The following is a 27378-nucleotide window of genomic DNA, read 5'->3' as shown; positions in this document are numbered from 1 at the left end:
GCACTTCTTTCCATCTTCAAGTGTTAAATAATAAAAGTATAGCGTTTGATGTGCTGCTGGGTGACTGACTGTGCAGCAGATGTGAAAGTCATTTGTTTGACTCGAGTGATGAATTCTGCATTTATGGACACTGAAACACTACTACTGAGCACTATTTCCACAGGTCTGTGTGACGACGAACCTGTAGCACCAGGAAAAACTCATGATAGAAACTTTAACAGTCTGTTCATGCCAAGGATCAGTCATTAGCTAACTAGAGAACAATGAGATCATCAGAGAATCAGTCAAATGGGAGCTGCTCTTTGAGTACTGGCCTTAAGTCAGGATGATCTCATAACAGAGCTGCTCCGAGGCAACTTTATCTCTTTATGCCAATGAGAACTTGAGTCTAGTCATTTATTCAGACCAGCGCTTCATATCTGCTGCTTTGATCAGCCTTTTTTTCCACAAGCAAAATACAACCAATTAATAAGACAGTGAGAACACAAATTACATCCCCAATGTACACAAACCATTTTTTCTCTGGTGCCCCTTACTTGAATCCTTGTGGGCCTTTCCTGTTCATCATGAGTCACCGCGTAACAATGACGCCCCCATGTGACCAAAAGGGGTACATGCAGTCCTCTATCTATTTATACAGTAATATTTGAGTCAAAAATAGCATTAGAAATACATTGGGATTGTATGTAAGGTGAGTTATGGTGTCACCGTAAAGATATATTTCACCTTATTTAACCTCTGGCACACTGTTGACCTGTCTGTGTGCTGCTGTTGTAAGAATATTGAATTGTATCTGATAAATGAGGCAAAACATGATTTCAGACTTTGAATGCATATTTAATTTTTTCTTCTTTTTCCAGTGCCTTGATTCACTATTGTCATATTGTTTTGAACTGCCATGTGTGTTGTTGAACTATTTATCTAGCAACCATAGTTATATCAGCTGCTGGAAAACCTGCATGTAACTCAATGTGCTGTAGTTGCTGGAGTGAGATAACAGCTGTGTGTGCATGTGTGCTTGGATCTGTGCCGCTAGCAGCATCAAAGTCGTGATAACACAATGACAATTGTAAATGTCTCATTCAGCGACTATAATAGGCTACTACAATATGTCCCTTATCTCTGACTTGCATAGGGGTGTGGTGGGTCATGGGCTTACTGGCTTCTGGTTTAAGAAACAAAGCATGACACAAAATGAAGAAAATAAACTTTAAAAAACAGTTTTATTTCTGTTAAACACGTAAACCTGAATGGTGTTAAAAAAAAAATCAAAAAATCGTGTCATCCCTCACTGTGGACTGCCATGGATTAGAAGGCATGCAGCTGTATGGCTCATTAATGTCATAGATCTTAACCCTAACCCTAACCCTAAGAAATCACATAAAAATGTAGATAATGTATTCATATGGTCAACTGTTAATGTAATGATTAAATATCAGATTTAATTCAGCATTTTAGCATTAAAAAAATAAATAACACATTATATACCTAACTCTTCTTAGAAGGGAAGTAGGTCTAAAGACTTCCTGATTGTGTTGTTCTATCTCAGTACGTTACACTGCAACAGGAAGGAGATCATTGTCACTTTCTAGGATTCAATGTTAGTGTGTGTGTCTAAAACTGGGCTTCTTTGATGACAGAAGGTGCAGCCAGGCTCCCGTCGTGGCCGTCAGAAGGTCCCTAAACCAAGAGAGGCTGGTTAATTCAACAGTTTCATGGATTCAACACAGAAGTTTGGCTTTTTGTCAATCTAGATTCAGAAATATCGTTTGTGTACAGTAAAAACAGTCGTTGTGAAATGAATTACAGCATTTGTCTATTATCTAATCTCCATTGAAATACTGAGGTTTCAGTGTAATCTTAGACTGTGTTGCTTCCGAACATGGATAAAGATGCTACATGCAGTACAAAATGCTTTTCATTGAAATGATAAAAGACTAGATGAGACTGCTAAACAGTGCTACTGCTTATGTTATCATTAACCTCTCCGGTTTACTCAGTAATACATAAATGTCACAACATGCAACTGACTATCAGTGGTTGACAAGGTAATAAAACTCAAACAGAAAGCTGATTTATGAGCAAAATATGCTTTAACTATGAAAAAGTACTACTCATTCTGCTGAAAAATGGCACTATGGTCCCTAAATTACAAAGGTACATAATTGGACTCCTACTGAATGCTGTTATTGTTGGTTGAACTGGAGCTACTTTAAACTTTTAATTACTTCCAACACAGTTAAGTAGTTTAGTCCAGTGGTTTCCAACCTAGGGGTTGTTGAGATGATTAATGAGAGAGGACAAAAGAAAAAGTGCTGCAGCAGAAACTTATAATCATTATTTTACTTTTCTCCAATCTTTTCTCTTTGTGATTTGATAAGTTTATCTCAAACCTCAAAAAGCTATTTAAAGTAAGCTCTGGTGGAACTGTAAAATCTTCATCTGGAAAATATATATCTGACAGATTGCTCTAGTAACATTAAAAGCACATTTACCTCTGAAATGCTGCAGAGGAGAAGTAACAGAATAACAAATACTTGAGCAACATACAAGCACCTAAAAATGGTGCTTAAATAAGTAACTGTATTTAGTTACTTTCCATCACTGTTCACAAGAAGCTACGTTCAAACAATGTTCATTCATCACTAACACTGACAGCTCTATTCAAGTGTCTCTGTGAGTCATAACAGTGTGACAATGGTCCACTGTACCACACAATTCAAAATAATTTTATGATCTGTATCTGTGCTTCCCTACTCTGACATTTCAAAAAGCCCCCTGTGGATACTAGTTTGTACATAACAATAACAACAACACATAAAGAGAAAAAGACCATAGTTTCATAAATAAAACTAGAGATTCAGAGAAGATGAGGTTTTAACATAAGAACTCTAGATATCAATCAAGACCTTGAATGCAATCTAGGATTCACATTTACAATGGGAGTTCAATCAGTCATCTATCTGCTATCTACATAGTAAAACAATTCTGTGGGTTATATTTTTGACCATTATGTCGTTATTGTCAAAGATCTAACAGCTGCATAGATGTGATGAGATTAATCATTACCAGAGTTGAGTTATAATACATAGTTGTAGTTTTTATTTTATTTTTTATAAATAGTTAAATTCACCTGGGAGCTGCTACTGAGGCAGTTGAATAACATCATAAGAAAAGCTTCATATTTACATGATTGTGTGAACATTATTCAGCGTGATCAGAAGGAACTGAGAGACAGAGTGCAGAGAGGAGGTGAAGGTGTGCAGCAGGTGTGGGTGATTATTGACAGTGTGTGTTGATTGCTCTGTGCTCCTACCTTTGTGCGTCTGCGGGTTGAGCTAAAATTTCATTTTTTTTTTTTCATTTTTTGTGGAAGCGGAAAGGTTTATTGATCAGGCTTGAGAAGGAGGAGTCTGCGGCTCGGAGATTAGCGCCGTGGCTCCGTAGTCTTGTCCCAACATCTGCCTCTCCGCCTAAAACAACAGCTACTGATCACTTCTCATTCAGCGCATATGGAGGCGTGAGTCTCCAGGTCTGGGGTGAAGTTCAACACAATCTGATCAAACAGGCAATTTAGTTTTTCCTGATTGAATAAATTCCTCTTTATATGTTTAATGGTTTTTTGTTTGTTTGTTTTTTTTTACAGGTAATTAACGTCACTTAGATCATTCTCAAAACAAACTCAGCTTGGATACCGTGTTCATATTCTGCATTTTGTGAAACTGCTTATCACTATGTTTCAGACAATGAGATGAGAAACTTAATTCCAGTTCAATTATTAATCTGTTCATCAAATATATTTCTACAGCCAAGCCAAGAAACAGTTTGGCTCATAAACTCCCATCAAAGAGTAAATTGATGTTTTTATACTCCAGGATTTCTGTGAAGTAGATAAATGAGATACAATCTGTTAGCCAGTGTAAAATTTAGAGATGTTGTCAGGTGGATTTTGTTCCCTTCTGGCACCCGTCATGCAATCTGTTTCCATCGGTTTCCAGTCTTTATGCTAAAATGGGATAATCCTCCTAACTCTGTCTTTATGGGCAGATAAGGGAGTATAGATAAGTTGGTATAGACAAGATTATAGGTCTTCTCTTCTCATCTCTCCCCATGAAAGCAAATAAGCATTGACACAAGTGCAGATCATGATCCCTAATATCTGAGTCAGCTCTCATCACTAACTTCACCACAGAGCTTGGAGACTCACGCGGGCATCACCAATTTACAGCTCTTCTTTTTTCATTTTCTCCACAGTTCTGTCGCCCCCTTCAGGCAGCACTGTCTCACTGCTTTTCATTCACTGTAAAATAATCTGTTTCTATCTCAAACCATCCACCCACAACTGCCATGCTATACAATGCTACCAGACAAATTCAATCAAATGTTGGATACCATACTTCCCCCCCAAAAGCACATCTCATATTAAATGAATCTGAAACAGCATGCCAGACACCGTAACAATATCAGGACATTTTGTACAGTATTTCTATGTTAAATTGATACAGATGTGCAGCCGACAGCAAAAACAGACACAATCAGGGAGCGGAGAAGGAGTTATTTTTGGAGAAGTACAAGATGCACATGTGATCTTGACTGTATAACTTCCATGCAAACACACAGCACACACTTTGACTTGTTGGACTGTTGGAAAAGCACAGGCAGCACAATGATGGCTCTGGTCTACTTATGTGCTACAAAGTATTCTGTCTATCACAGCACACACCTGTGCTTTTCCTACAGCGACAGGCCAAAACGCAATCACCACCACCACCACCACCACCACCAGTGTTACTCTACTGCATGTATCAAAGCAAAAAACACAAAGCCTGACACTTACTGCTTCTTTGGCCAACTGATTCGCCTTTTGTCTCCGCAGGTCAGACTTGATTAAGCCTGCAGAGAAATAAAGACAACAGAATAGAGAAAAAAATGATATGAGTTAAGGAAGATCTCAGTTTGTTAAAACACACGTGCAGATTAATGGTATAGAAAGAAAAAGGTGGTTCTGACACATTAAAATCCCGACAGTGCTTCAACTAATGCATAATTTATTAATTATTTCCTTACACAACTAATGCAAAACTGATGGATAACATAAAGTACATCTAGCACCCTCGCTTATTGTGTTTGTGTTTCACAGTTATATAAAAAAAAAACAGCTTGATTGCAAGTTAATAATTAACCTCAAGTTTGCAACAAATTCTAACCTTTGTCACTGGAAATGTTACAGGGGGATGATGACACTGTGAGCTTGTTGTCTTTTAAAACTGGCACCGATGACCACGGCGAGAAGTGCAACTCATGTCAAAGTGCTGAGCGTGTTAAAAAGGCAATGAGTCAGTTTGGTGACCTTTGGGTGCAGAAAAGTCTCATTAAAGAGTCAGGGAGTGTGCACAAAGTGTGGCGCTTCAGTGGCTAATACGAGTTATACATTGCTCATAAACCCCTCAATGGGCCGTGCAAAAACACCTAAGTGTCTCTGTGTTGACTGAGGCGTCAACTGAGGCATGAAATCTCCCCTTTAATCCCTGAAAAGCGATCGAGTGCTCCTGTACAGTACGTACTGTGTGCCGGTATAGCTGTGTAGCGTTTTCTAACTGTATGATCATTACCCCCAAGGTGATGCAAAAGTTTCCATTACTGAGTGAATGGACAACAAAATGTTTACTGCTCCACCCTCCAGTCTGTTTTTCCACCAAACTTGAGCCGAGAGCTTTGTTTAATGAGAAACAGTCACTTTTCGAGCGACGAGGACGGAGACAGCGCCCGAGGTGACAGACTGCCTTTCCTCACACCACAGTTTAAAAGAAGTGTTTTTACGTTAAGCTATTCGAGGAAATTAAAGAATTTCGAGGAACTAATTTCTAATCCCAGAGGTGCTTTGAAGGTCAAATAGCTTTCCTGTAAGATACGGCTTGTGACAAATTCTGTAAACTCACAATAAAAGCACATCTGTCACCGTGCTGGAAATACTCTGTATCATGACGTTTAACCCCTCGACTTGTACAATAACAGGCCTCCATTCTTGGAATTCAACAATTCAACATCCCACAGGAGCATCAGTAAAGTCATAACAGAAACAGACAAAACAAACACAATTCTCATGCTTTGCTCTTAAGTGAGTAGAGATCAGGAGTTTGTTATGACTCTGTGCAGCGTGCAGTTCACAATCTTACCTGTCATTATTGTGCCGATTAAAAGAAAGACGCAGAGGAAGATGTTTCCTGCCAGTGTGCCAAACTGGTCGATGATCTTCCCCTGGCAGATGGTGAATATAATGCCAAACACCTGTGCGTGCACAACATGTGATAGTTAGCACTAGATCTCGTAGCCTGCAGGCATCAGCAACTGGTTTAACAAAAGCATATTGTGAAATGCCGCCTGCATGCGGATCGCAAATTTAAAGGTCTTGTAAAGCCGTTACATGCTCATGCACGGGGCTGCAGCTGCACCGTTTGTTCTTGTCACATGCTGTGTGTTGCAGCATTTGCATGTTGCAAAGGTGAATGACTCACTTTCTCTGTGCGACCAGTAAAAAGACAACGTTTTTAGCGCTGTGATATTTCACTATTGTTCTGGCTTCTCTTGCACAGTTATGTTGAGAATGACTTGTTGGAGTCTTTGAGTCGTACTTGTGCTGAACAGTTGAGGAGTCCGGAGGAGGTTCCCTCTGACTCTGGGTACGTCAGCTCCACTGCAAACTCAAAGCCCAGGGGCAGGTAGCCTGTCATGAAGAACCTAATCACACACACACACAAGTTCATTTGATTAAAACAGGTTTTCTCTTACTCTCAACTCCAGTTCTTAAAATGTGTTTCAACCCACAGAGAGAAACAGCTTTTTTCTGTCTTCACAAAACATCTGGTTCTTGTTTGATGTAACTTTAATGTTACAGCCTTTAGTTTGCATGTGTAGGATGTTAGTGTGGGGGTTGTTTTTGCCTCTCCCTACCTCACAAGAGAATGATAAATGTGTACAAACTAAATTCAAGGGCCTTCCTGGGAATTTAGGACCACCAGTCTTCGCCTGTAGCTGAACAACACTGGTCATGTTGCACAGAAACAACAAGATTTGAAAGCAGCCCCCTGACCTCAATTCATTGTCTCACTCCTTTGTCTTTCTACCGAAGTGACAATAAGTGAAACTCAATGACAGGTTTCTGATATGACAGACGCAAAACACATCATCCTGAATCAGTGCATACTGTATTTCCTGACACCTTGGTTTGACATTGAAGTGACTTCTTCTGCCTATAAATGCCCTTCAATAACAAGAACATACGTTTTTTAATCTGTGAGACTTCATGTCCATTGTCCAGCAAGAATTTTATTAAGGAAACAGTGAGACGTAGAGAACAAACAATGGTTGCACAAATACACACACTGGATGAAAACAAGCTAAAGCAGCGTTGTCAAATGAATACCAGGAGCTCCAGCAGGACTGTGAAGCTCCGTTAGCCTGACTCACATGAATCGTGAAGACTGTCTGGCATGCATGTGAGCATGTACAGTTTATTATGTAGGTGTGCCATCACAGAAAGGGACGAGCCCAATCTGGAAGGCCAATCTGTGCTACTGAAGAGGTGTGATGATTTCACAACCGCCACATTAAGGTTCATACTGGATTAGAAAGTAGTGCGGGCTACCAAATCTGGCTTTAATTTCAAATGAAAAGAGACATGGGTTTGTAGCCTAGTTGATTATTTCCCTCCATGAATATTTAAACTGTCATTTTTCCCATTCATAATGCCTATAAAACCTTCACCTGAGAGCCATCTTGATATCTCATGACTGGTAGCTGTGTTTCTATTGTCCCTTTTCCGTTTGTTTATACATTCTCTATCCCAGACTCCTTGGAAAGCAATACTGACATATAAATCACAGTACTATCACATTATCCTGATTTACTTAAATGAGCTGTTTAAGATGATCAAACACCAACATGGTCTGTATCTCTGTATCTATATTTTCCTCTTCCCATGAGCAGGGGGGTTGTATTACATATGCTCTTTATATCCTTGAATACTAGGTCAGTGGGCATAAGGCCAAAGGCTTTAACTTAGGTGCCTCTGAGTACATATGTGACTTTTTATCAGGCCGAAGTTGACCACTAGACAAACAGGCTGTAAATTATTGATGCAAATGTCAACACAAATATTGCACTGGGAGAAATTACTATAACAAACTATGCATGGTATGAATAAAATGGGCACAAACGTTTTCTGCATGTTTCCACCTTTCAATTCAGGTTATTTCTTTTTAAATCACTCACAGTGGAGGAGACAGTTGGTTAAAATATGATCACGCTGAGCCCAATCCATTTAGGATATAATCTGTTTTTAAAAATCAAATAAATATATTAAAAAATAACTATAACTATATAGCACAGACATTAAAAATAAACACATTTTTATGTAATGAATGAAAGAATACCCAAGAGATCCAGCGGTGATGAAGACGACCCAGAGGTGTCCCAGACTGAGCGTAGCAGCGTAGACGATCATCCCCACTAGAGACATGAAGTAGACTGCGAGGGTCGTCTGCCTGGAAAACATATGAGAAATATACAACTACCTGTTATAGTTAATAAAATATAATGTATAAATAAAAAATATATCAATAAGATTATCTGGATAGATTGCATTGATAATCCTGTTCCAGTCTGATAACATCACCAGCTTTCAAATTTGAAGATCATTAGGTCCCTGTTTAGGACCATAGGTTCTCTTTAGTAAATGACCAGAGGTCTGATAGTATTCCACCAATCAACAGGTGGCAGTAATGTGCCAAGCAAGTGAATATGGACATGAACGATGCAGGTTTTCAGGTTTTATGTGCACGAGGATGCATTAAACATGTCAGTCAGACCTTATCACAATTAATTTTTATAAGTTACCACTGAATGTTTAGCTATTTTGTCAAGTTAACTCCACTTTAAAAGTATAGTCTGACATATTTGACTTGTGAATGGAAACACAAATGGTGATTAACGGTTAACGACAAAACTGTAAAATAGGTGAGAATGACACACACACACAACCACATTCCACCATTTGCAGGACAGAAGTGTTGCAAATAAGACGACGGGTGGGGGGGGTTGGTTGGTTGACTGAAACCCATCACCCCCGCAACCCCCCCACAGGGTGGACACTGCTGTCACTACATAGCCAGAGGGCACATGAGGCAAAGAGGTCGCTGTTGGAGCGGGACGCTGCACCTGGATAAGCAGACCCAGAGCCCCAACAGCCAACACATAAATAATGAGGACAATCTGTCGTGAGATGAGAAGGGGAACAACAATAAACAAGACAGAGCTCATGTCGCTGCCTAAAGAAGGGGAAACATGAAAGTAGGGCTGGGACGATATGCTTTTCTCCCGATTCGATTCTTCTACGATTTTTTGGATGCCGATTCGATTTAAATTGCGATTCTACGATATTGCCGATTCTCTCGATTTTTAGTCGCATTTTTAACATTTATCTGCACACAAACACTGTAGGAGCCTATAAATTAACATACTCCATTATAAAATGAACTTAAACCCTTTTCAAAGCCTGTACTCTCTGTATGTAAAAGAGGCTAACAAATACACATTGCACAATATTTAAAAAAATTCAAAAAAAAAAATTTCAAAAATTCAAAAAAAAAAATTTTTTCAAAAAAAAATAAAATCGATTTTTGAAAAAAAAAATCGATTTAAAAATCGTCAAAAAAGATATCGCGATATCTATGTGAATCGATTTTTTCTCCCACCCCTACATGAAAGTGAAGGGAATTGGTGTCAATCAATAAGTCACATATTGTTTTTTCGTTCCACACTTTCTCCTGCTCCTCTTTCCCGTCCATCTTACTTGTAGGTTTTAGTTTTGTCCAACCAGATGCCACAGATCAGGGAGCCGACCATCCCAGCGATGACGATGGTGAGGCCGATCCTCCCAGCGTTCACCTCTTCTCCCTGAGGGGACACCGAAGACATGACATAGGTCAGTGACCTTACATACCGAGGAAAGGCAGGGACACTTCCAGATAAAGCAAGATGCTTTCACATAGTAGGAGGTGAAGTGTGAATCTGAATGAGTTTCTATATTGATATAAAGTTGCATTAGTCATTTCTCCACACACCCTGCTCATGATCCAGTTTTGATTCCTGCATATTTTTTTATCTCTGGCTGTTACTACAACTGCTGAAACTTATGAGTAAAAATGGCTTTCTACTGAAAAATGAATGAATGCTATGTCCAGAGAGTGTTGTTATTTGTGGGTGTTAAAGGTTATAGTTGAAGCTGGAAACATGAGGATATAAATATAAACCCAAACCCACAAGTTTCAAGGCATGAAATGACAAATTATAGGATGTGCATCAAGAGTTTTTGGGCAGTAGAGGTGAATACAAAGGAGACAGTGAAGTAAACCACTGCTGTGTTTACTTACAGGGTAATGGTCGATGATCATGCGGTTCAGCAGGGTGCCAACAGCGTAGAAACAACCTACGTTCAGACCTGTTGGGATGGGAATGATTGTCAAACAAAGTCCACAAACCGCAAACCACAGAACAGAAATGATTTTCAGGAAACTTTCACAATGTCGAAGAAGCACCGAGCTAACTTTTTCTTGAATGAATTGTGAAATGCTGCAGCACCAGCACGTGGAAGGATTTGGTTCCCACTTGCGTCTAATGGACCAAATCAAATTGGTTTCCAAAACACTGAGCTGTCTAAACGGAGACTTTCCATAGAAGGATAAGCAGCCCCGGGTGGAGGAAATGTAAAGTCGTTAAACTACACTAATCTACGCTTCTTCTTTACTCTTTATTTCATGCTATGGTTGCATATACTGTGTATGAATGAGTGTGTTTCCTGAATGCAACAGGACAGTGAGGAAGTGCAGCTACAGCTCAGTTAAAGAGAAGGGGAACAGGTGGAGCTGCTGCACAATCACACAATGCTAAAAAGACTTTGCATAACTATCTGGCAACTAGAAAGACTATATAGTGCCAGAAGACGGAAGGACAGAGACACACTAATAATGGTCACATGAACTGTGTCACAATGTGACACAGTTCATGTGACATGAAAGGTCAATGGAGGTTAAAGTGTTTCCTTAAACTGCTCACAGCTGTTGAAAAAAGTCACTATGACTGGATCAACTGCTAAAAAAATAAAAAACAAACTTTCAACTTTCAATTCATAAACTGTTTTATCTGCGGTCACATCGTTCCAACACAAACGTTAAACATTGTCAGACTATAAACAAACTTTGGACCCCGACACATGGGCACGCTCACTATCATCTCTTTGGGCATCTGAATAATTAATGACTTGAGTGCAGTGCTCTTTTATTACATTTAAGATGAGCCTTGTTACACTTTTAAAAGGGCAATATGGGACTACATGTATAATATCCTGCTATAGTTTCTCTCCTAGAGCCATCGCTGCTCACTAACTAAACGCTCACTAATTGCTGCCACCAACTTTATGATGACACTACTATTTATTACTTACTAGTCACTTTTTTAAATGTGTGCATGTGTGTGTATGGCATATATGTTCTCGCTTTTAACATGTTGTCCTTTGTTTTATTGTTTGTTTGTTTTTTTAAGCACCAAGGGAGTTGCACCCCTAATTTTGTTGTATGTCCATACAATGACAATAAAAGGGTTTTTGATTATTCAGTAAAACTAACAAACCCTTTTTCACCCAGTCAATGTGACCACTATCAAACAACTGTTACTGTGGAGGCAGGTTATGACTGACCATACGTGATGATGAGGAGGATGAAGGGCCTGTTGCGGAGCAGCCTGCGGATGGAGGCGGTGTAGGAGTACTGCTCCGGTGGGATGCTGCGAGCCGTGGCCTGGGCCTGAGTCGGAGGTAGTTTGGGACGCTCCTGGAAAACTGGCACACGGAGAGACCAACAACAACAACAACAACAACATTAAACACAACCCCAGAGCAGATTCAATCATGCACTCAGAGACAAGTTCACTCAAGACGGTCGCTGTCATCTCTCGGGGGGGTGGGGGGTGTTTGACTGTGATGTGACCTGCTTCACTGGTTCTTTCTCCTGGGTGGGTGGGAGCACGAGGCCTCAGGCCGAGTGGAGAAACACAGATGTCTGTCTTTGTGATCAGTGGAGCTGGGCCAGACACACTCACATCCCACCCCCTCCTCCTCTCTATTCTGACCTGGGGGTGTGTGTACAGTAACCACGTCTCACTAGTTTTACTAAAGTGACTTTCTCTCCGATAGAGCTGCTTTACTTTAAACTAGAGCGTGATCCCAGCTACATTTTTACTGTATGTGTGATCATTGTGAGTCAAATGCAATGAGTTGTGTTGAGTGGTCATCATGAATACTTGGGAAATTGTAGTAAGGTTTGCACTTATTTTCCTTTAACACCCAATGACTCCTGCTATTTACCCCCGTCTTAGTGCTTAGACTGTCTCTGTAGCAAACTTCTTCCCCGCTCTTTTTGCCCACACTTCATGCGATTTTATGAAAATCTCTGGGACTTTGTTTGACTTGCTGACTCACAGGCCTGTTGCAGGGCCGCAGATGGCCCAGCCAGCAGGACAACCCTCACACATGGCATCTTGCATGTATGTGTGAGGGTGTGCTGTGCCGTGTGTGTGTGTGTGTGTGAGTATACGTGTTATATCATGAAACTACTGCGGGCCAACTGGTGTGATTTATCTCGCTGGAGTAACTGAGAGCAGCACAAGTCATATCCTTTGCTCTGTCCCATCCGTCACGTGACCCGGAGCGCAGGAAAGAGTGTAATTGCAGGGAAAAACGTGATGAAGCTTCAGATAGCAAGAGCTTTGTCTACTGAGCTACTGGAAATGTATAGTTCTCTAGAATACCTATCTGTCGATGTGAAACAAACAGGATGATCACTACGTTAGGAAATTATAGGCTATTTGGTTTGATTTCTCGTTTATTTTTCTTGTGAAATACTGTAGGCCCCACTATATTTTTTACTTCTGGTCCCTAAAATGATCGAAATGACAATGAGTGAGTGAGGGAAAGCCCCCATTCGAAAAGAGGCGCACAAATTAGACATGAACACTTGGTGCTGAGGGAGAAGTTTTGCTTTCTTGCTGAGTCTTAGATGAGATTAGCCAACTGATGCCATGCTCATACTTGCATGGGCTGAGAGATGGTTATCTAATCTTATCTTAACTTAGCTTAGCCTTTTCATTGGAACCGCTATCCTGGCTCTATAAAGCTGCTAATATGCTGAACTGCTAGAAGCACTGCTAGGCATGGTTTGGAGGATTTGAATAAAGCCAGGCAACAATTTTCCGCTGTTTCCAGTCTTTAAGCTAAACTAAGCTAAGCTAAGCTAAACTAACCAAACCATCCATCTATAGCTTCATAATTAGCTCACAGGCATGATACATACAATCTAATTATGTGCCTTTCCCAAAATGCTGAACTATTCATTATGTGAACAACAGGACCATAAAAGGTTTGATACCACGGGAAATAAATTATTGATTGGGATCATAAAATGGTACAATGTCCAGCTGGTCTAATGAAGAGAGAATGAGCTGAAGTCTGCATTTCAAGGTGCACTTTAAACGGCACGAGACTGCGGTCAAAATACCACAGTGACATCTTAGTCTGTGTGAACGCTGTGCATGGTACTAGCTACTATGGAATGCCTTCACAAGCATCCTTTTGTGTTTCTGACCACTTACAACAAGCACCAGCCCTCCCCCCCACCCTCCCACCCTCCCACCCTCTAACATGACGGGACAACAGTTTATTTCATGCGACTTCTCCGACCGCGACACATCACTACTGACGGCGCGGTTCACTATCTACTGTGTTCTGACTAACCACTTCTGTTATCAGTCCACCTCCTCCCTAAATGACGCAGCACACCAATCTCATTCTCTCTGTGACACAAATAGAGAGAAAAATGAATGTAACTGCGAAGGGAAAGGTTTTGGATGTGTAGTCGAAAATATGAACTCTGAGATAATAAAGCAGACGACAACTAAGCAAATTTCCTGAGAGCTCACATCCCCTTTGTCACTTCCTACCTACCAGACTCTGCTTTTGTCACCATAGGTCCTCTTTTTTTATAGATATATAGATAATATCCATAGCTAACATTGAATTCACAAAACAATACTGATGATTTTAGTATGCTAGAGCGCTCATGTTGTGCATTTGTGCCCATTCCCGTGACATTTCTCCTGACCTTACTTGTGCCACAACAGTGTCTTTTTTGTCTCCCCCTCAGGAAGGGTTTTGTGTTGGTGCGAACATGCAGGTCAGCACTTGTCTTTTTGAATGGTGATTCTTGTCAGAGTGTAAGGGCTGTTGTGAAATAAAACCATCATCAGATAGATCCACTGAATAGGGAAATCCCATCGGCTTGTCTGAAAAAAAAGTCTTCAAAAAGCCTGAGCATAAAATACAGGGAAGTGTAAAAGCTCAGTAAGTGAGGTGATGACATCTTTTATTTTATTCATTGTACTCCCTTGACTCCTCCATTGACCAACACGTCTTTATCCATTCACAAAAAAAAAACATTGACTAAGCAGTGCGGTGAAGTCAGTTTTCGGTTTAATCTGCATTTTATGTAAATTCAAAAACTGCAGAAACTGCAGAAACCATATTTGTGGTGTCTAGTCACGCATAAAGTTTTGGTTTTATTTGCTGAGGTTCCTCTTTGATACTTGTCACTACTGCAGAAAGACGAAGGAGGAGTTTCTTTTGCACAGTCATAAGTTACATTTGAAATAAGATAAACATGAAATGTTGAAATTACTGTCTGGTGCTCTAAAGCTGAAATGTTAATAAAAAGTTAATATTTGCTAGTTTTCCTTGTCTGAATAATTGTAAACTCAACATCTTCATATTTTTGACAAAAAGAGCAACATGAATATGTTAACCTGGGTTTAAGGGAATAATAGTCGGTTATTTTAGACAAACAATCAATCAGTTATTAAAGAAAATAACTGTCAAACTCATTAACAGTCATAATATTTGATGGTCGACAAGACAAAGGGCACAATGGACAAAGAATAGGTGATATTATGCTTTAGTGGTGTAAATTCTTAACAAATGTGTGATTAATCCAATTATATAGACTATAGAATAATAACACATATTTAACCTCAGTTGCTGTCTACTTGCTGCCCAGTGTGTCATCCCACTTGGAGAAAATAGTAGCTCTGTTATGTGCTACATTCATCTTACCAAAGACGACGAGGATGAAGAGTAAGGTGGCCACGCCTGCTGTGATGTAGAACATGACCCGGATGTGGTGAGCCAGCTCGTCCATGTCGTCCACGTTAGGCACCAGGATGGGAGGTACAAGGAAGCCGATGGCGATGCCCAACTGTGAGACAACGAACACAGACAATACGAGTTAAAGAAAGAACTTTAATGAGTTGAATAAAAGAGCAGAGCAGTTGTTTTTAATTCACCATTAAATCACAGTGGCTTAAAAAAAATTCTATGAATATGAAATGTACCATTAAAACCTAGATCACCCCTAAAGGCACACATATTCAATTACTTTATATGTTGATAAATAACTATTGTTCTCAGTTTCAATCTACTACAATATTGCTTACCTGAAACTTGCACATGCTGCTAAATGAGACCAACCCAGATAAGCATGATTATTATTGTATTACAATCAATTCACATTGTTATATGAACATATTCCTCTAATAGTATCTATGTCATCTGACTATTTAATGAAGAATATCAAGATTGGGACAGATTTCTATCCTTTTAAGCCTCTAAATCGACCATGTCTGCTGATAAGGTTTCAGCAAACAGTTAACATGATTCTCTCAGGCCTCTCACACTGAGACACTAAAAGTCCTATGTGACTCTGGCATCCAGTGCAGCCGTGCACAATCTACACACAGCTGTCAGGCGGCTCATGCCTCTCTGCATGTCACCGCCGCAGAAGCAGAGGTTAAAATTGTGACTGTTCAGATATAGAAGACAAACCTGGTTTCCCAGAACTCCTATGGAACAGGCAGTGGAAACCTCTGACTCCCCGAACCACACTGAGGCAAGGTAAGAAGGAATGCCGAGGACAAACACCGTGGCTATTGAGCACACAAACTGGCCGAGAAAGGTGACTGTGAACAGCTCGGGACTTGCACTTCCAATTTTTATCCAAGCACCGATGCAGTTAAAGGCTGAACCGACGAGGACGACGTCCCGGATGCCCCTGTTGTCCAGCAGCCACAGGACGGGCAGAATGAGTGGGATGTAAGTGAGCAGATATATCATTGCCAACCAGTCAACGGCCAGAGAGTCAATGTTGTAAAAGCGCATGAATATGTTGCTAATGATGCCGTACTGGAGCCACATGAAGGCATTGCTGGCTGAGACGCCGCTGAAGAGAAACAGCATGACCCAACGACGATGGTAGAGTTTGGTCTCGGACTTGGGGACCAGTTCTGCGTGGTCACCTTGCACGGCCTCCACGTCCAACCGGGAGCCAACGGAGATGGCTCTGCCCATGGGTCCTGGACTCCACTGCGGCGAAGCGAAGCCTGGAGTGAGGTTCTTTGCAGCCTTGGACCGCGGCCATTCTTCACCACTGAGCTCAGAATTTGCATGGTTGCCTTTCAAAGTATTGTTTCGTGGCATTTCCACTGTCCTGAAAAAGCAGGGGAGGGGGTGGGGGGTGGGGGCCCGGAGCGTGAGAAGGTGAGAGGTCTTAAGATTTTCCGAGCCTGTGTCCTAACGGCTCGCTGTCCTGTGTGCAAACTGCCTGTTGCAGAAAGATGCCAGAGAGTGAGCAACAGCTGGAGTTACTAACCACTGTCCTCAGTCCATTCACAACTGGGCGCATGTGACGGCCTCCATACCACAAGTCCACGTATTTATTACCTCCACTCCTGTCATGTGATGTTAATATAGGAAATCTTCCAATTCTGTCTAAACCACTCCCACCGGCTCAGACCCTGCATTACCTCTTTAGTTAACGGTCCAAATAAGCTGTGACCCCGGAAAACTAAAACACACATATTACTCTGTTGAACTTTAATGAAGCTCCTGTGAAAGCTAAACCATTTGAACATGTGGACGATTCTGTTGCTGCAAGATGTTAATGTTTCCAGGTCTTTGGTATTGTTTACTTGTTCTGTACCAATCAGTGAATATTCTTACTGTCATTTTCACATTTATACAACCATGCCTGAAGTTATCTGCTATCTCAGCATTTAAGGACACTACTGCGTGACTGAGAGGATATGAACGTGGCAATAAAGACTTCCTTCTTGTAGGAGGATGGGATATCATGAAACATGCTGATATAAAAGCTGTTTGTAATAAGATAAAACACATCACAACTAAACTGAGGCCTAATGACAGAAAGGTGCTTCTAACATTGAGAGAATAAACTCTAAATATCTGAATATATCAACATGTTATTCGCTCATAGGAGTAATGGAAAGGAATGTTTTGATAGTGTAAATCTAGTTGCCTCAACTTGTGCACCTGAAGAACTGTAGAAGTGTCTCTATGGGACAGACATTTACTTTGACTTGATATTAAGTTGGCTCTGGTGTTGTTGTTTGTTCAAAAAATGGCATTACGCTGATCTTTGTGATCCTGTCTGCCTATTTGGCGGTTAACAAAAAGGCAAAGTTGGTTCTTTCTTTAGTGTGAATACATTTTCCTGAAAGTAAAAATGCGCATCACGATGTAGATGGTTTATATGAAGTGACAGGCTTAGGTCTGAACTGGCTTCAACAATGAAAACCATGTCTTAGAACGTATTCCACTCAAAAGGCTGTACTTGTAGATGCTTATACGTTACGTAATTATTTCCAGCTCTTTCCCTGGGGCCAGGACCAGAATCTGCGCACCAGCCGCAGCCGTGTCCTGATCTGCTCAGAGCTGCATACTTTTTCACTGTCACTTATATAATTGCATTGACATGATGAATTTGAGATTTCCCACCCACTCCTGAGCATGTTTAATCTTGTTCCAACTTTTATCAGTAATTTGTTTATTGATCATTTGCTGATTTGCACAAATTTGGGCCCTTTATTATAGTTTTTCCTCTGAAACATCTTAACATTTTTTTTTTAATTTTGTGAAAAACTCTTTCTGTTGTTTCTCATTCTATGTTTGTATATATTTTTGTATCGTTCTGGATCAGGAGGTCCTTGAAGAAGACAGCTTGTTCTCATTGGCCTCCCCTGTATAAATAAAGGTTTGAATGATACATTATAACCATAGCTGATGTCTGGTATAAGCACAGGCCACTTGAGGGCATGTTCATACTACTACACCCATATGTTTCCCTGTATGCTGTAGCTGCATGTGTGTTGCTCCCATTCATTCTCTCACATTCTCAGCTGACAATGTTGTGCACAGGCGATGCACTGTGGTGGCCTTGGCGTGCGTAATTACGCGAACAAGATGTGCCACATAGATGTGGGGAAGTCCAACTGACTGGTGGTTAGTGGTTAGTCTTCTGTAAAGTTCAAATCAGTAATCAAGTAGGTGAAGGACTAACTTGTCCCTCTTACTGATCAGAGGACTCTTTATTGCCTCACAGCCTACCTGATTCCCAAAGACACCGATGGCGCAGGCCGTGGACACCTCCTCTGAACCGAACCACACCGACGCGATCCTCGACGGCATGCCGAGGATGAACACCTGGGCACACGAGCAGCAGAACTGCCCCAGGAAGGTGACGGCGAACAGGTTGGGTCTGACGCTGGCCACCTTGACCCAAGTCCCGGCACAGTTGAGCGCGGTGGCCACGAGCGCGATGACCCTGAGCCCCTTCTTATCCAGCAGCCAGGTCACAGGGAAGATGAAGGGAATGTACGTGAGCATGTAGATCATGGACATCCAGTCTATGGTGAAGGTGTCCACGTTGTAGAACTTCATGAAAATGTTGTTGATGATGCCGTACTGTATCCATTGGAAGGAGTTGCATAGTGAGTAGGAGCTGAACAGGAGGACGATCATCCAGCGGCGCTTGTACAGGCGGGTGGGTTTCGGCGCTTCGTGGCCGCACCGCTCGCCCTGGTAGCCGGCGCGCTGCACCGAGTCCCCCGCCTCCAGCTTCACATTGTTCTCCAAGTCCGCTGTAGTCTGATCCCCTTCTTCAGGTTTAGCGTCTCCTAACGATTGTTTCTCGCTCATATTAAACCCGGCTCTTTTTTTTTTAAAGTCATGGAGTATAAAGTTGATACTACCTTCCTGCTCTGGTCAAAGCACCGCAAACTGAGCTGAGTGGCAGAGTTTTCGCCCCTGTTTCATGGGTGAACAGTCAACGCTTCACAGGCCTGACAACTTCATGTTTGCAGCTTAAAGGAGAAGTTCAGCTAAGCTCGGTATCTTGTCAGATCTCCAGTCCATTGATCTGAACAGCTAATAAACCGGCAGTGACGGCTCTACGGTTTCCAGTTTGAGCGGCACTCTCGGTTCCACAAATTCATTTCCTCCCGGGGGTTGAAGTTTTTCTAAGAAGTCGAACTCACGCCCAAAGCCTGTGCTGTTAGATTAATTTACAGTAAGAATAACCTGATAATGTTAGTATTGTCCTCTCAGGTCGAGATCACCGAGTGTTAACACGTGTTGGACCGCCTGCTGTGACCCTCCACCCGGACCTGAAAGACCGCTTTGGGATCTTGAAACAAGTCGGTCAACGCAGGCTGAAGGGCGGAGTTTCCTTAACAGTTGTTTGTGGCGTGAGACATCTGAGGTGAATACACAAAGAAATCCCCAGTACCAGCTGCAATTCCTTATCTGACACGTCAGCAGAGGGTCTGTTTTGGGGGTATTTTCTGAAAATATTCCCATTATAACCTCTCTATTACAACTCTCCCCTCTGTCTGAAAGCATTGCAGCTTAAAATGACTTTTATTTTGACATCTAACTGTGGGGGAAAAAAAGTGAAATTAAACAAAACAAAACACAAATGCCTCGGTTGTGTTCAAGAACCAAGAAAAAAGTAATTCACACCCACACAGAACAGATCATGGATGAATATTTTTGTGCTTTATAACATAAGCTACTGGAACTTTGTCTTACAAGTAAACAGTGCCATCTAGAGAAACTAGAGTAAACACCCAGGTGGTTATGTCCCCTGTTATCAGCGTCAGTGCAGACCTCACACACCCCGCTGTCCTGACAAAGAAAAGAAAAGAAAAGAAAACACTGCATATAAAAGGCAAGACCAGTAAGCCTCTGAAGGTCAGAAAAGACCACCCCCCACAAAAGGCATCACATTTAATAAATATCCCTGCTGGGCCTTCTTGCTGGAAAAAATAAAAGCAGTGCACAAATTAGGACCTTTTAGATGCCCATTCCTCACAGCCGGCCATTTCTTTAAAAAAGGAAAAAAAATATTGAGCCCATTAAAGATCTCAATTATTACATTCTATCGTCCACAATCAAATCTGTCTTAAGAATATGGGAAAAAAAGAAAGAAAACAAAAAAAAAGCTCCTGAGCATTGTCAATCTACATTTACACGCTGAAACACACATGACAGGGTGACAAAGATCCTCTCAAAGTAAGCAATTTACAAAAAAATATATCGACTGAGTCACCTGAACATACAGTAAGTTGGTTTTTTTTAACCCAATGTAAACATAGACTGGGCGATACTTCTAGTAGATCACACACAGATCACTGATATCAATCAGATAAAAAGCAAAAGAGATGACGAGAAGCAAAAAATAAATAGTTTTTTCAATACTGCATGTTACAGTTTGGCCTCCATACTGTCACTGCTTGGCAGCCACGTCAGCCTGTCATGCTCTTCTTCCTGCATCGTCTTTCAACAGTGATTAACACCTGTAGATGCATCTCCAGTCAGTCTCTCTCTCCACTGAGGTCAGTCATCTGTGTCGCAGCACATCTTCGGTTCCGTCCGTCCGTCGGTCTGGTCAGTGCTGGTAGTGTGGTACAGCGATGTGCTGGTGGTAGCTGCTGTGGTGAGGAGGGTAGAGGAGGTCGGTGGTCTGCTGAGCCAGGCCGGGGCACTGGGACTCGTGGCTGGTCAGCAGAGACTTCAGGTAGTTGGCCTCCTCCGTCAGCTGCTTCACCTCCTTCCTCAGAGCTGCGTTCTCCTTCTCCAGGTTCTCGCTCTCCTGAGGAAACACACAGGGACAGGGTGTGTTTGAGCAGAAATGTCTTTCACCACTGATCAAATTTTAGGGCTGAAACCAAAATATAAAGGGCATTTGGCATATATCTTAACAGCTGTTATATGGATGGATGGATGGCTTGATTATACAGTACCACTTTACATGAGCACTCCCTTTATAAAGGATGTATACATGTTTATATATAGGTTATTAATACAGTTGTTAGTCATGACTTAACAGTTATAGACAAGGTGTAACAGTTTTCATGTATTGATGCAGGCTCACTATTTGGCAAGATCAAGTTAATGTTACCCACTAATCTTTCAAATGAGTTATTATTTTTTAGCTAATCATGTGAGTTTTAATGCTCATAACCTGACAAATATCTGATGAAGGCATGGCACAAATGCTGATGATGGAGAAAACAAAAAAATACCAATGAGAGATGAGGCTAGACAGTACTCATGCATGTGGGCTCACTATATGGCAGGCCACAGGTCGTTGTTGTCCTATTATTTACAAAGTGTTAACAAACTGATTCATACAGTAAATCCTTTATAAGCAGGTTGTTATTATAAAGTGGTGCAGATTATATTGACATTCATTGTCCCATTAAGATGAACCCTACATCCTACACACATAGTGGTGACTAAAAGTGAAAATTCATTACAACTATTAGATGGATAAAAACACATTCACAATCTATCTAGCGAGACTGTGGTGATCTCCTGACCTTTCATCTGGTGCTATCAGGGGATCAAATTTAAAATTTGTCCAGTACTTTGATTTATGGCCAAACACCAGCAAAATGAATGACATCTCCATCATCCTAAAGCTAAACAGTAAAGATCAGCAGATTAAAATACTGACTGAGGCGGAGGCTTACGACAAACATTGCACCATTAGCCTCGTCATTGCGGGCATGTGGGCCTGCTGATGGTGGCATTCAGCTTACGGCATCACTGTGGTTTGCCTGCAGACTCTCAGTCTTGTTTCCAAATTCATGGCTCTCACAAGTTTCCATTCAGTGCACCAGGTTTGAGCATGTAGATCGGCGATGTATGGGACACACTTCTACATAGTGCTTCCCAATGTGTAATAACTCGACAGTGGATGTAGTTCACTGTAATACACTTCCTATCTCAAGCAACTCAGTTGTATGCGAACAATATAAAAAAAACATTAATGGGGCGTCGTGTGGCACTGTGGGTAGAGGAGACGCCCCATATGCAGAGGCTACAGTCCTCGCTGCAGTCGGCCCCGGTTCGAATCCCGCATCGGGCGGCCCTTTACTGCATGTCGTTCTCCCTCTCTCTGCCTCCCCATTTCCTGTCTCTCTTAACTGTACTGTCAAACAAAGGCAAAAAGCGCTAGAAATATACTTTAAAAAAATGAATGAAATTTTTTTTTCCTATTATAAAAATAAAAGTGTGTTAAATAATTATATATATATATATATATATAATCATATAAATTAAAATGTGGCGTTTTACTACCTCTACTTTTGTTCTGAGTTATATGATTGTTTTCACTGTCATTATGTGACTTTCAAGTTTACTGACCTAATTATCCCCTCTCTGCTGATATGCGTACAGACCAAAGGCAGCTTGGTGGTTAATAATAATAATAAAAAGCACACACACACATAAAAATCAGATTCGAATTGAGGTCACATAGGATGAAAAGTAAAGTTTACAACACGAACTGCTTGCACTTCACAAAGCAGTGATCTCACACCTTGTCAGTGAAATTTCCAAAACAAGCTTTCTCTGTGATCATCAGTTTTGTAGATAACAGAAAGTAGAGCAAACCGATTATTGTTTCTTTAAACTATACGTGCATGTGTGTTTGCATGCGTGTGTGTGTGGGGAGAAATCTTCCACTTGGGTAAAGAAAAGGTCATCACACCGTGGCCAAAAGATTACAATAGTGGGTCCTTACTGTCACACAACCTTTGGGCAAACCCCTTGCTCTTGCGTCACTTAGCCAAATACAGCCCACTACACTTTACAAGAAGTGACTGCCTCTTTCTCCCCTCCTGCCCACGATGTAGAATTTCAAGCTCATTTACACAGAAGAAAAAAAAAATTTACTACTGAAGAAACAGGAAATGGGCCACCGTGTCATGAAGAGGGAAAATTCGCCTTCCTGTTTATCTATTGAGACGACGAAAGTAAAACCACAGAATGTTCTGAGTGAAAAGGTTTAAAGAGATCGATAATATACACCATACTTCACGGGAAAGACTCTCACGTATTCAAATCAGTTACGCTGGATGCGCTGCCTACAATGTGGCCTTTTCTGAATGTCAAAATCTCTTTCAGTTCATCTGATAAACTTCACAGAAGCAAGCTGCTCTGAAAGCGTCACGGTGACAGAGTTGCAGCGCAGCGCGAATCTTGTTCACAATTCTTGAACGAGGAAGTCACACATGGAGCGGCTACACGGTCAGTGTGTGTCGAGAGGTATACGTGCTGAGGTGACAGCGTGTGCAGCTGAGAGTCTGAAGTTACCCTAAAAAGATAATTACATAACTGCCGTCATGGACCTGCTGCCGCTGCTGCTGCTGCTGCTGCATGAACGGGATGGGAAAGTGCAGGATGTGATAAGAAACTGAAAATGTGCAGCTTCTCATTGAGAAATACCTGCAGATTCAGATACGTGGAGATAGAACAGATGAGATACTTGCAGTCTGATTGAAGCTTCAGTTAATGAACAAACAGACTCATTTTGTGCCAGGGCAAACTAGTAAAAGCTGAAGTGACAGAGTCATCTCTTAACACCGACAATCAGCTATCACATGAAAACGAGAGGTGTGAGAAGATAAAGGGTGAGATGAACAAAAGCAGGTTAACCCCCCCAAACCCCCCCCCCCCACCCGCTCCTCATCCCCCAGCCCTAAAAAAACACACATACACTCCTGCCATCAGGAGCAGCCTCTGCAGACTCTGGTGCTGGGTTTTCTGCTGCAAAATGGAGTGATTTGCCCACACGTGCTAATTTATTCCTTAAGCTTCTGCAAACACACAGAGCGGCGTCCAAGTGTGCAGCCCAACAGAAGCTATGACACATCGCCACATGGTCAGGTAGCATTTCGTAAATATAGTACAAATCCATTCCCAGAGGCCTTTCTAAAAGCGCCCGCACACAAACCATCACACACAAACAGCCACTGTTTGTTTATATCCACATAACATGGAGTTAGAGTGGATATTGATCGGTTTGGGGTGCACAAGCATCGGTGTTTACTTTGATATTATTCATGGTTCTCTTTTCAAATCCAAGAAGAGTAACCTTCGCTCTGTGCCTCTGTGTTCTGCAAGGGTCCATCTGTGTGTACCTTCTAGAGATAATCTGATTTGAGACCAACATGCATTACAAGCAAACTGTCACAAAATTATATTTTTCGGAGGCGTGCAAGTGTCGTTTGTACGGCCAAATATCACACGTATCTTTGCTGTTCTGGTGTTGTGGTGTTGTGGTGTTGTGTGTGTGTGTCTTCGGCAGATGTCAGAGGTCGGTGTTGAATTGTTTTGCTGTGCGAGTGAGTGTGTCCTCACCAAGTGTAGGCTGTCAGCTTTCTGGGTTTGCCTCATCCTGCTCTTCTGAGCAGCGATCCTGTTCTTCTCCCTCCGCATCACCTTCTTCACGTCGTCTGAGGAGCTCTTACAAAACACACAGGCTGACAGTTAGTGCGTGTCTTCTTGTCGGTGAGTGAGTGTGTGTGTGTGTGAGTGTGAGAGAGTTTGTGTGTGTGTGTCTGTGTGTGTGCAGTCCCACATCAAGTGGGTAAACTTGTAAGTTCTGACACAGGGAGTTTCCTGATTTTGCAATTGCGAATTTACGTAGAAGCTTTTGTAGATGAACATGAAAGTGCTGCCCCCTTTTACCGGTGGGTACGTGTGTGAATGGAAGTGTCGTCTATTGTAATGACAGTTTGACAGAAGATGGTTCTTAACATTATACCTAACGTTAAGTCGAGGGCTGGGTCGGGGAGTGGCTGAGTCATCGGTTAGGTATAACACACACCCTGTTTCATGTCCTGAGCGTTCGATTCTCTTGGTATCGTAATAACTAATCCTTTTCAAAATGCTGAGTCAGTTGAACATCAAAGAGATAACTAATTAATTATCTAACGTCTTCTCAACTGTCTGTTAACGCACTGATTAAAAAGGAAAAGAAAAATCAGGCTCAACTGATGCTGCTGGGAATCTTTCTTCACCCATGTACAGTGATGCTTCCAGCTTGTTCACATGTGAAATAACATTTGACTATTTGATTTCCTGATTTGTACTGAGAGAGATAAAGGACAAAGGAGACCAGTACACGTGAAAATGTTGCACTGAGGATGATGGGGCAGTGTCTCACATGCACAAGCACATTCTGTGTGCACATAATGCAATTCACAAAAGCCTACACTTGAAGCGAGTCATGCCTCCAGCCCATGTGTTGCATGTGAAACACTCTGAGAGAGTGTGAAAAAAGAGCCAGAAAAGACAGAAGCAGTGTCTCTTAGTGATGGGATGTGCTGCTGCCCAAACCAGTGTGCATCAAACCATCCAAGAGTTACAGAAGAAAGGTGAGGTGTTGAAGTTAGAGGATTTGTAGTTCAGGTGTTCAGAAAAGCTTTGACTACAGCACATGAATCTCCAGTAGAAAAAAATAAATGAATAAAAAAAAGCAGGTAGTAACCAAGACAACGTAAATGGAGGTGCACACTTACCGGTCTGCTTCCAGGTGAAGGGGACTTGTAACTTGTATCATTACTGTCAGAACCCTGAGCCATAGCCAACCGTGGCGACTGAAAGCGTGTGTCGTTGTCCACTTCTGCTTTGCGTTTCTGGGTATGCGAGTGCGGTATGTGGTGTGTGTGTGTGTGTCTGTGAGAGAGAGAGAGGGAGGGAGAGGGAGAGAGAGAGAGTCTGTGTTGCAGAACGAGTTGCTGAGAAGAACTTAGTTCACCACTTAATGAGTAATGAGTCTCCTTCTTCCCTCTTTTCTTTCCCCTTCTTTCACTCCTCCTTCTCTTTCACTCTTGCACATGCTCTCTTCCTTCATCTCTCTCTCTCTCTCTCTTTCTGTCTCTCTCTCGCCCCCCTCCCTCCCTCCCTCCCTCTCTCTCTCTGTGACACACATACACTGAGACTAGCTGTCTGCCTAATTAGCTGCATCTGATGTGGTTTCTGGTAAGAATCTGGGTAAGTTGCATTAAACTGGAAGTCACATGACTGATGGAAAGTTAAAACAAATAAGGTAACGTTGTAAACTCCAGAGAAAAAACACACACAGGGTGTATTTAGCAATATGAATAAACATGGGGTGGTTATATTAACCGCCTCAGAGAAAGTTTCAAATGCTTGCCCACTGGCCTACATATAGAAAGTAAAAATAAATAAATAAATAAATAAAAATTTGATGTACCCATTTAAAAAAATAACTCACTGATATTTAAAAAAAAATCAACAAAGCTAGAAGACAACATATTATGTCTGGTACAACCATCTGATCGTGTGTGTGGGCCTTTGTGTGTGTGTGTGTGGGGGCGTATGTCTGTGTGCAAACATGTTTGACGGGCATGATGGGTATTCCCTCTTCCTCTTTTTTTAGCCGCCACTTGACAATATAATGTTTCGACTCAATCCTCAAGGGACAGTTCATCCCTAAACTCCACATGGATGACTGCGTTGTGAATATTAACACATACTTCATGGTGGTTTCCAGACCCGTAGCCTACCATACTCTCTTGCTTACGAAACGCCATCTGCAACAAGGTGAGGCAACGCCGAGGGCCCAGGCATTGAGAAAGGCTCAAGGGGCTCCCCAAAATTGTCTTTTACTCTAAATGAGTCTGTGACGAGGCTTCTTGAAAATGGACATTTTGAGGAGGTTAAATTTGGTAGGTGGTGAGGGGGAGATGTATGGGAAAATAAATAAAATTTTCTGTAGTCAAACCATGTCTTAAGGGACTAACAAAGAATTTTTTGTGTGTGAGTGTGTGTTTTTGTCGTATACTGTTGCTAAAAATTGCAGCAAAATCCACAGAAGAATCAAGTGGCGACAGCTCTAAAGCTGCTGTGGCCTTTACTTGCGTATTATTTCTTGTTTGCCCCCATCACAAGGTAGCATTTGGTGGTGTGAGAACTAGATTTTCTTGTGAGAAGAAAAAAAAAAAAGAAAGAATAAGGACCAAAACAGCTTTGCTTGGCAGAACAGTCCTCCCACACAAAAACATGTTCTACCATCACAGGAATTTTGAAGAGCTTGGGCAAGGGCAGAC

General features: G+C 41.6%; 2 protein-coding genes across 5 annotated transcripts; both read right to left on the bottom strand.

Moving 5' to 3' along the window:
• Nucleotides 1-1460: 1460 nt before the first annotated feature.
• flvcr2b (FLVCR choline and putative heme transporter 2b) lies at nt 1461-19619 on the bottom strand. 4 transcript variants are annotated; one of them, XM_085771716.1, is made up of 11 exons: nt 18560-19619; nt 15215-15356; nt 11753-11893; nt 10431-10498; nt 9851-9954; nt 8433-8543; nt 6633-6738; nt 6177-6288; nt 4838-4893; nt 3317-3473; nt 1461-1680 (listed from the first exon to the last, which is right to left on the bottom strand). In XM_085771716.1, the coding sequence occupies exons 1-10, from the start codon at nt 19148-19150 to the stop codon at nt 3393-3395; spliced, it is 1512 nt and encodes a 503-aa protein (XP_085627842.1). In that variant the 5' UTR covers nt 19151-19619; the 3' UTR covers nt 1461-1680; nt 3317-3392. The 4 variants fall into 4 exon arrangements, with proteins under 4 accessions (XP_085627842.1, XP_085627840.1, XP_085627843.1 ...); XM_085771714.1 differs by lacking the exon at nt 18560-19619 and adding an exon at nt 15983-16846; XM_085771717.1 differs by lacking the exon at nt 3317-3473.
• Nucleotides 19620-19986: 367 nt separating this feature from the next.
• Nucleotides 19987-26117, bottom strand: batf (basic leucine zipper transcription factor, ATF-like). Its single transcript, XM_085771718.1, has 3 exons — nt 25825-26117; nt 24662-24766; nt 19987-21104 (listed from the first exon to the last, which is right to left on the bottom strand). The coding sequence occupies exons 1-3, from the start codon at nt 25885-25887 to the stop codon at nt 20901-20903; spliced, it is 372 nt and encodes a 123-aa protein (XP_085627844.1). The 5' UTR covers nt 25888-26117; the 3' UTR covers nt 19987-20900.
• Between the last annotated feature and the right edge of the window lie 1261 nt (nt 26118-27378).

This window comes from Trachurus japonicus, chromosome 24 (genome assembly GCF_045865225.1).
Source record: "Trachurus japonicus isolate A0001 chromosome 24, Traja_1.0".
NCBI classification, from domain to species: domain Eukaryota; kingdom Metazoa; phylum Chordata; class Actinopteri; order Carangiformes; family Carangidae; genus Trachurus; species Trachurus japonicus.
The sequence above is the reverse complement of the archived record's forward strand: the minus strand, read 5'-3'. Positions and strand labels throughout refer to the sequence as shown.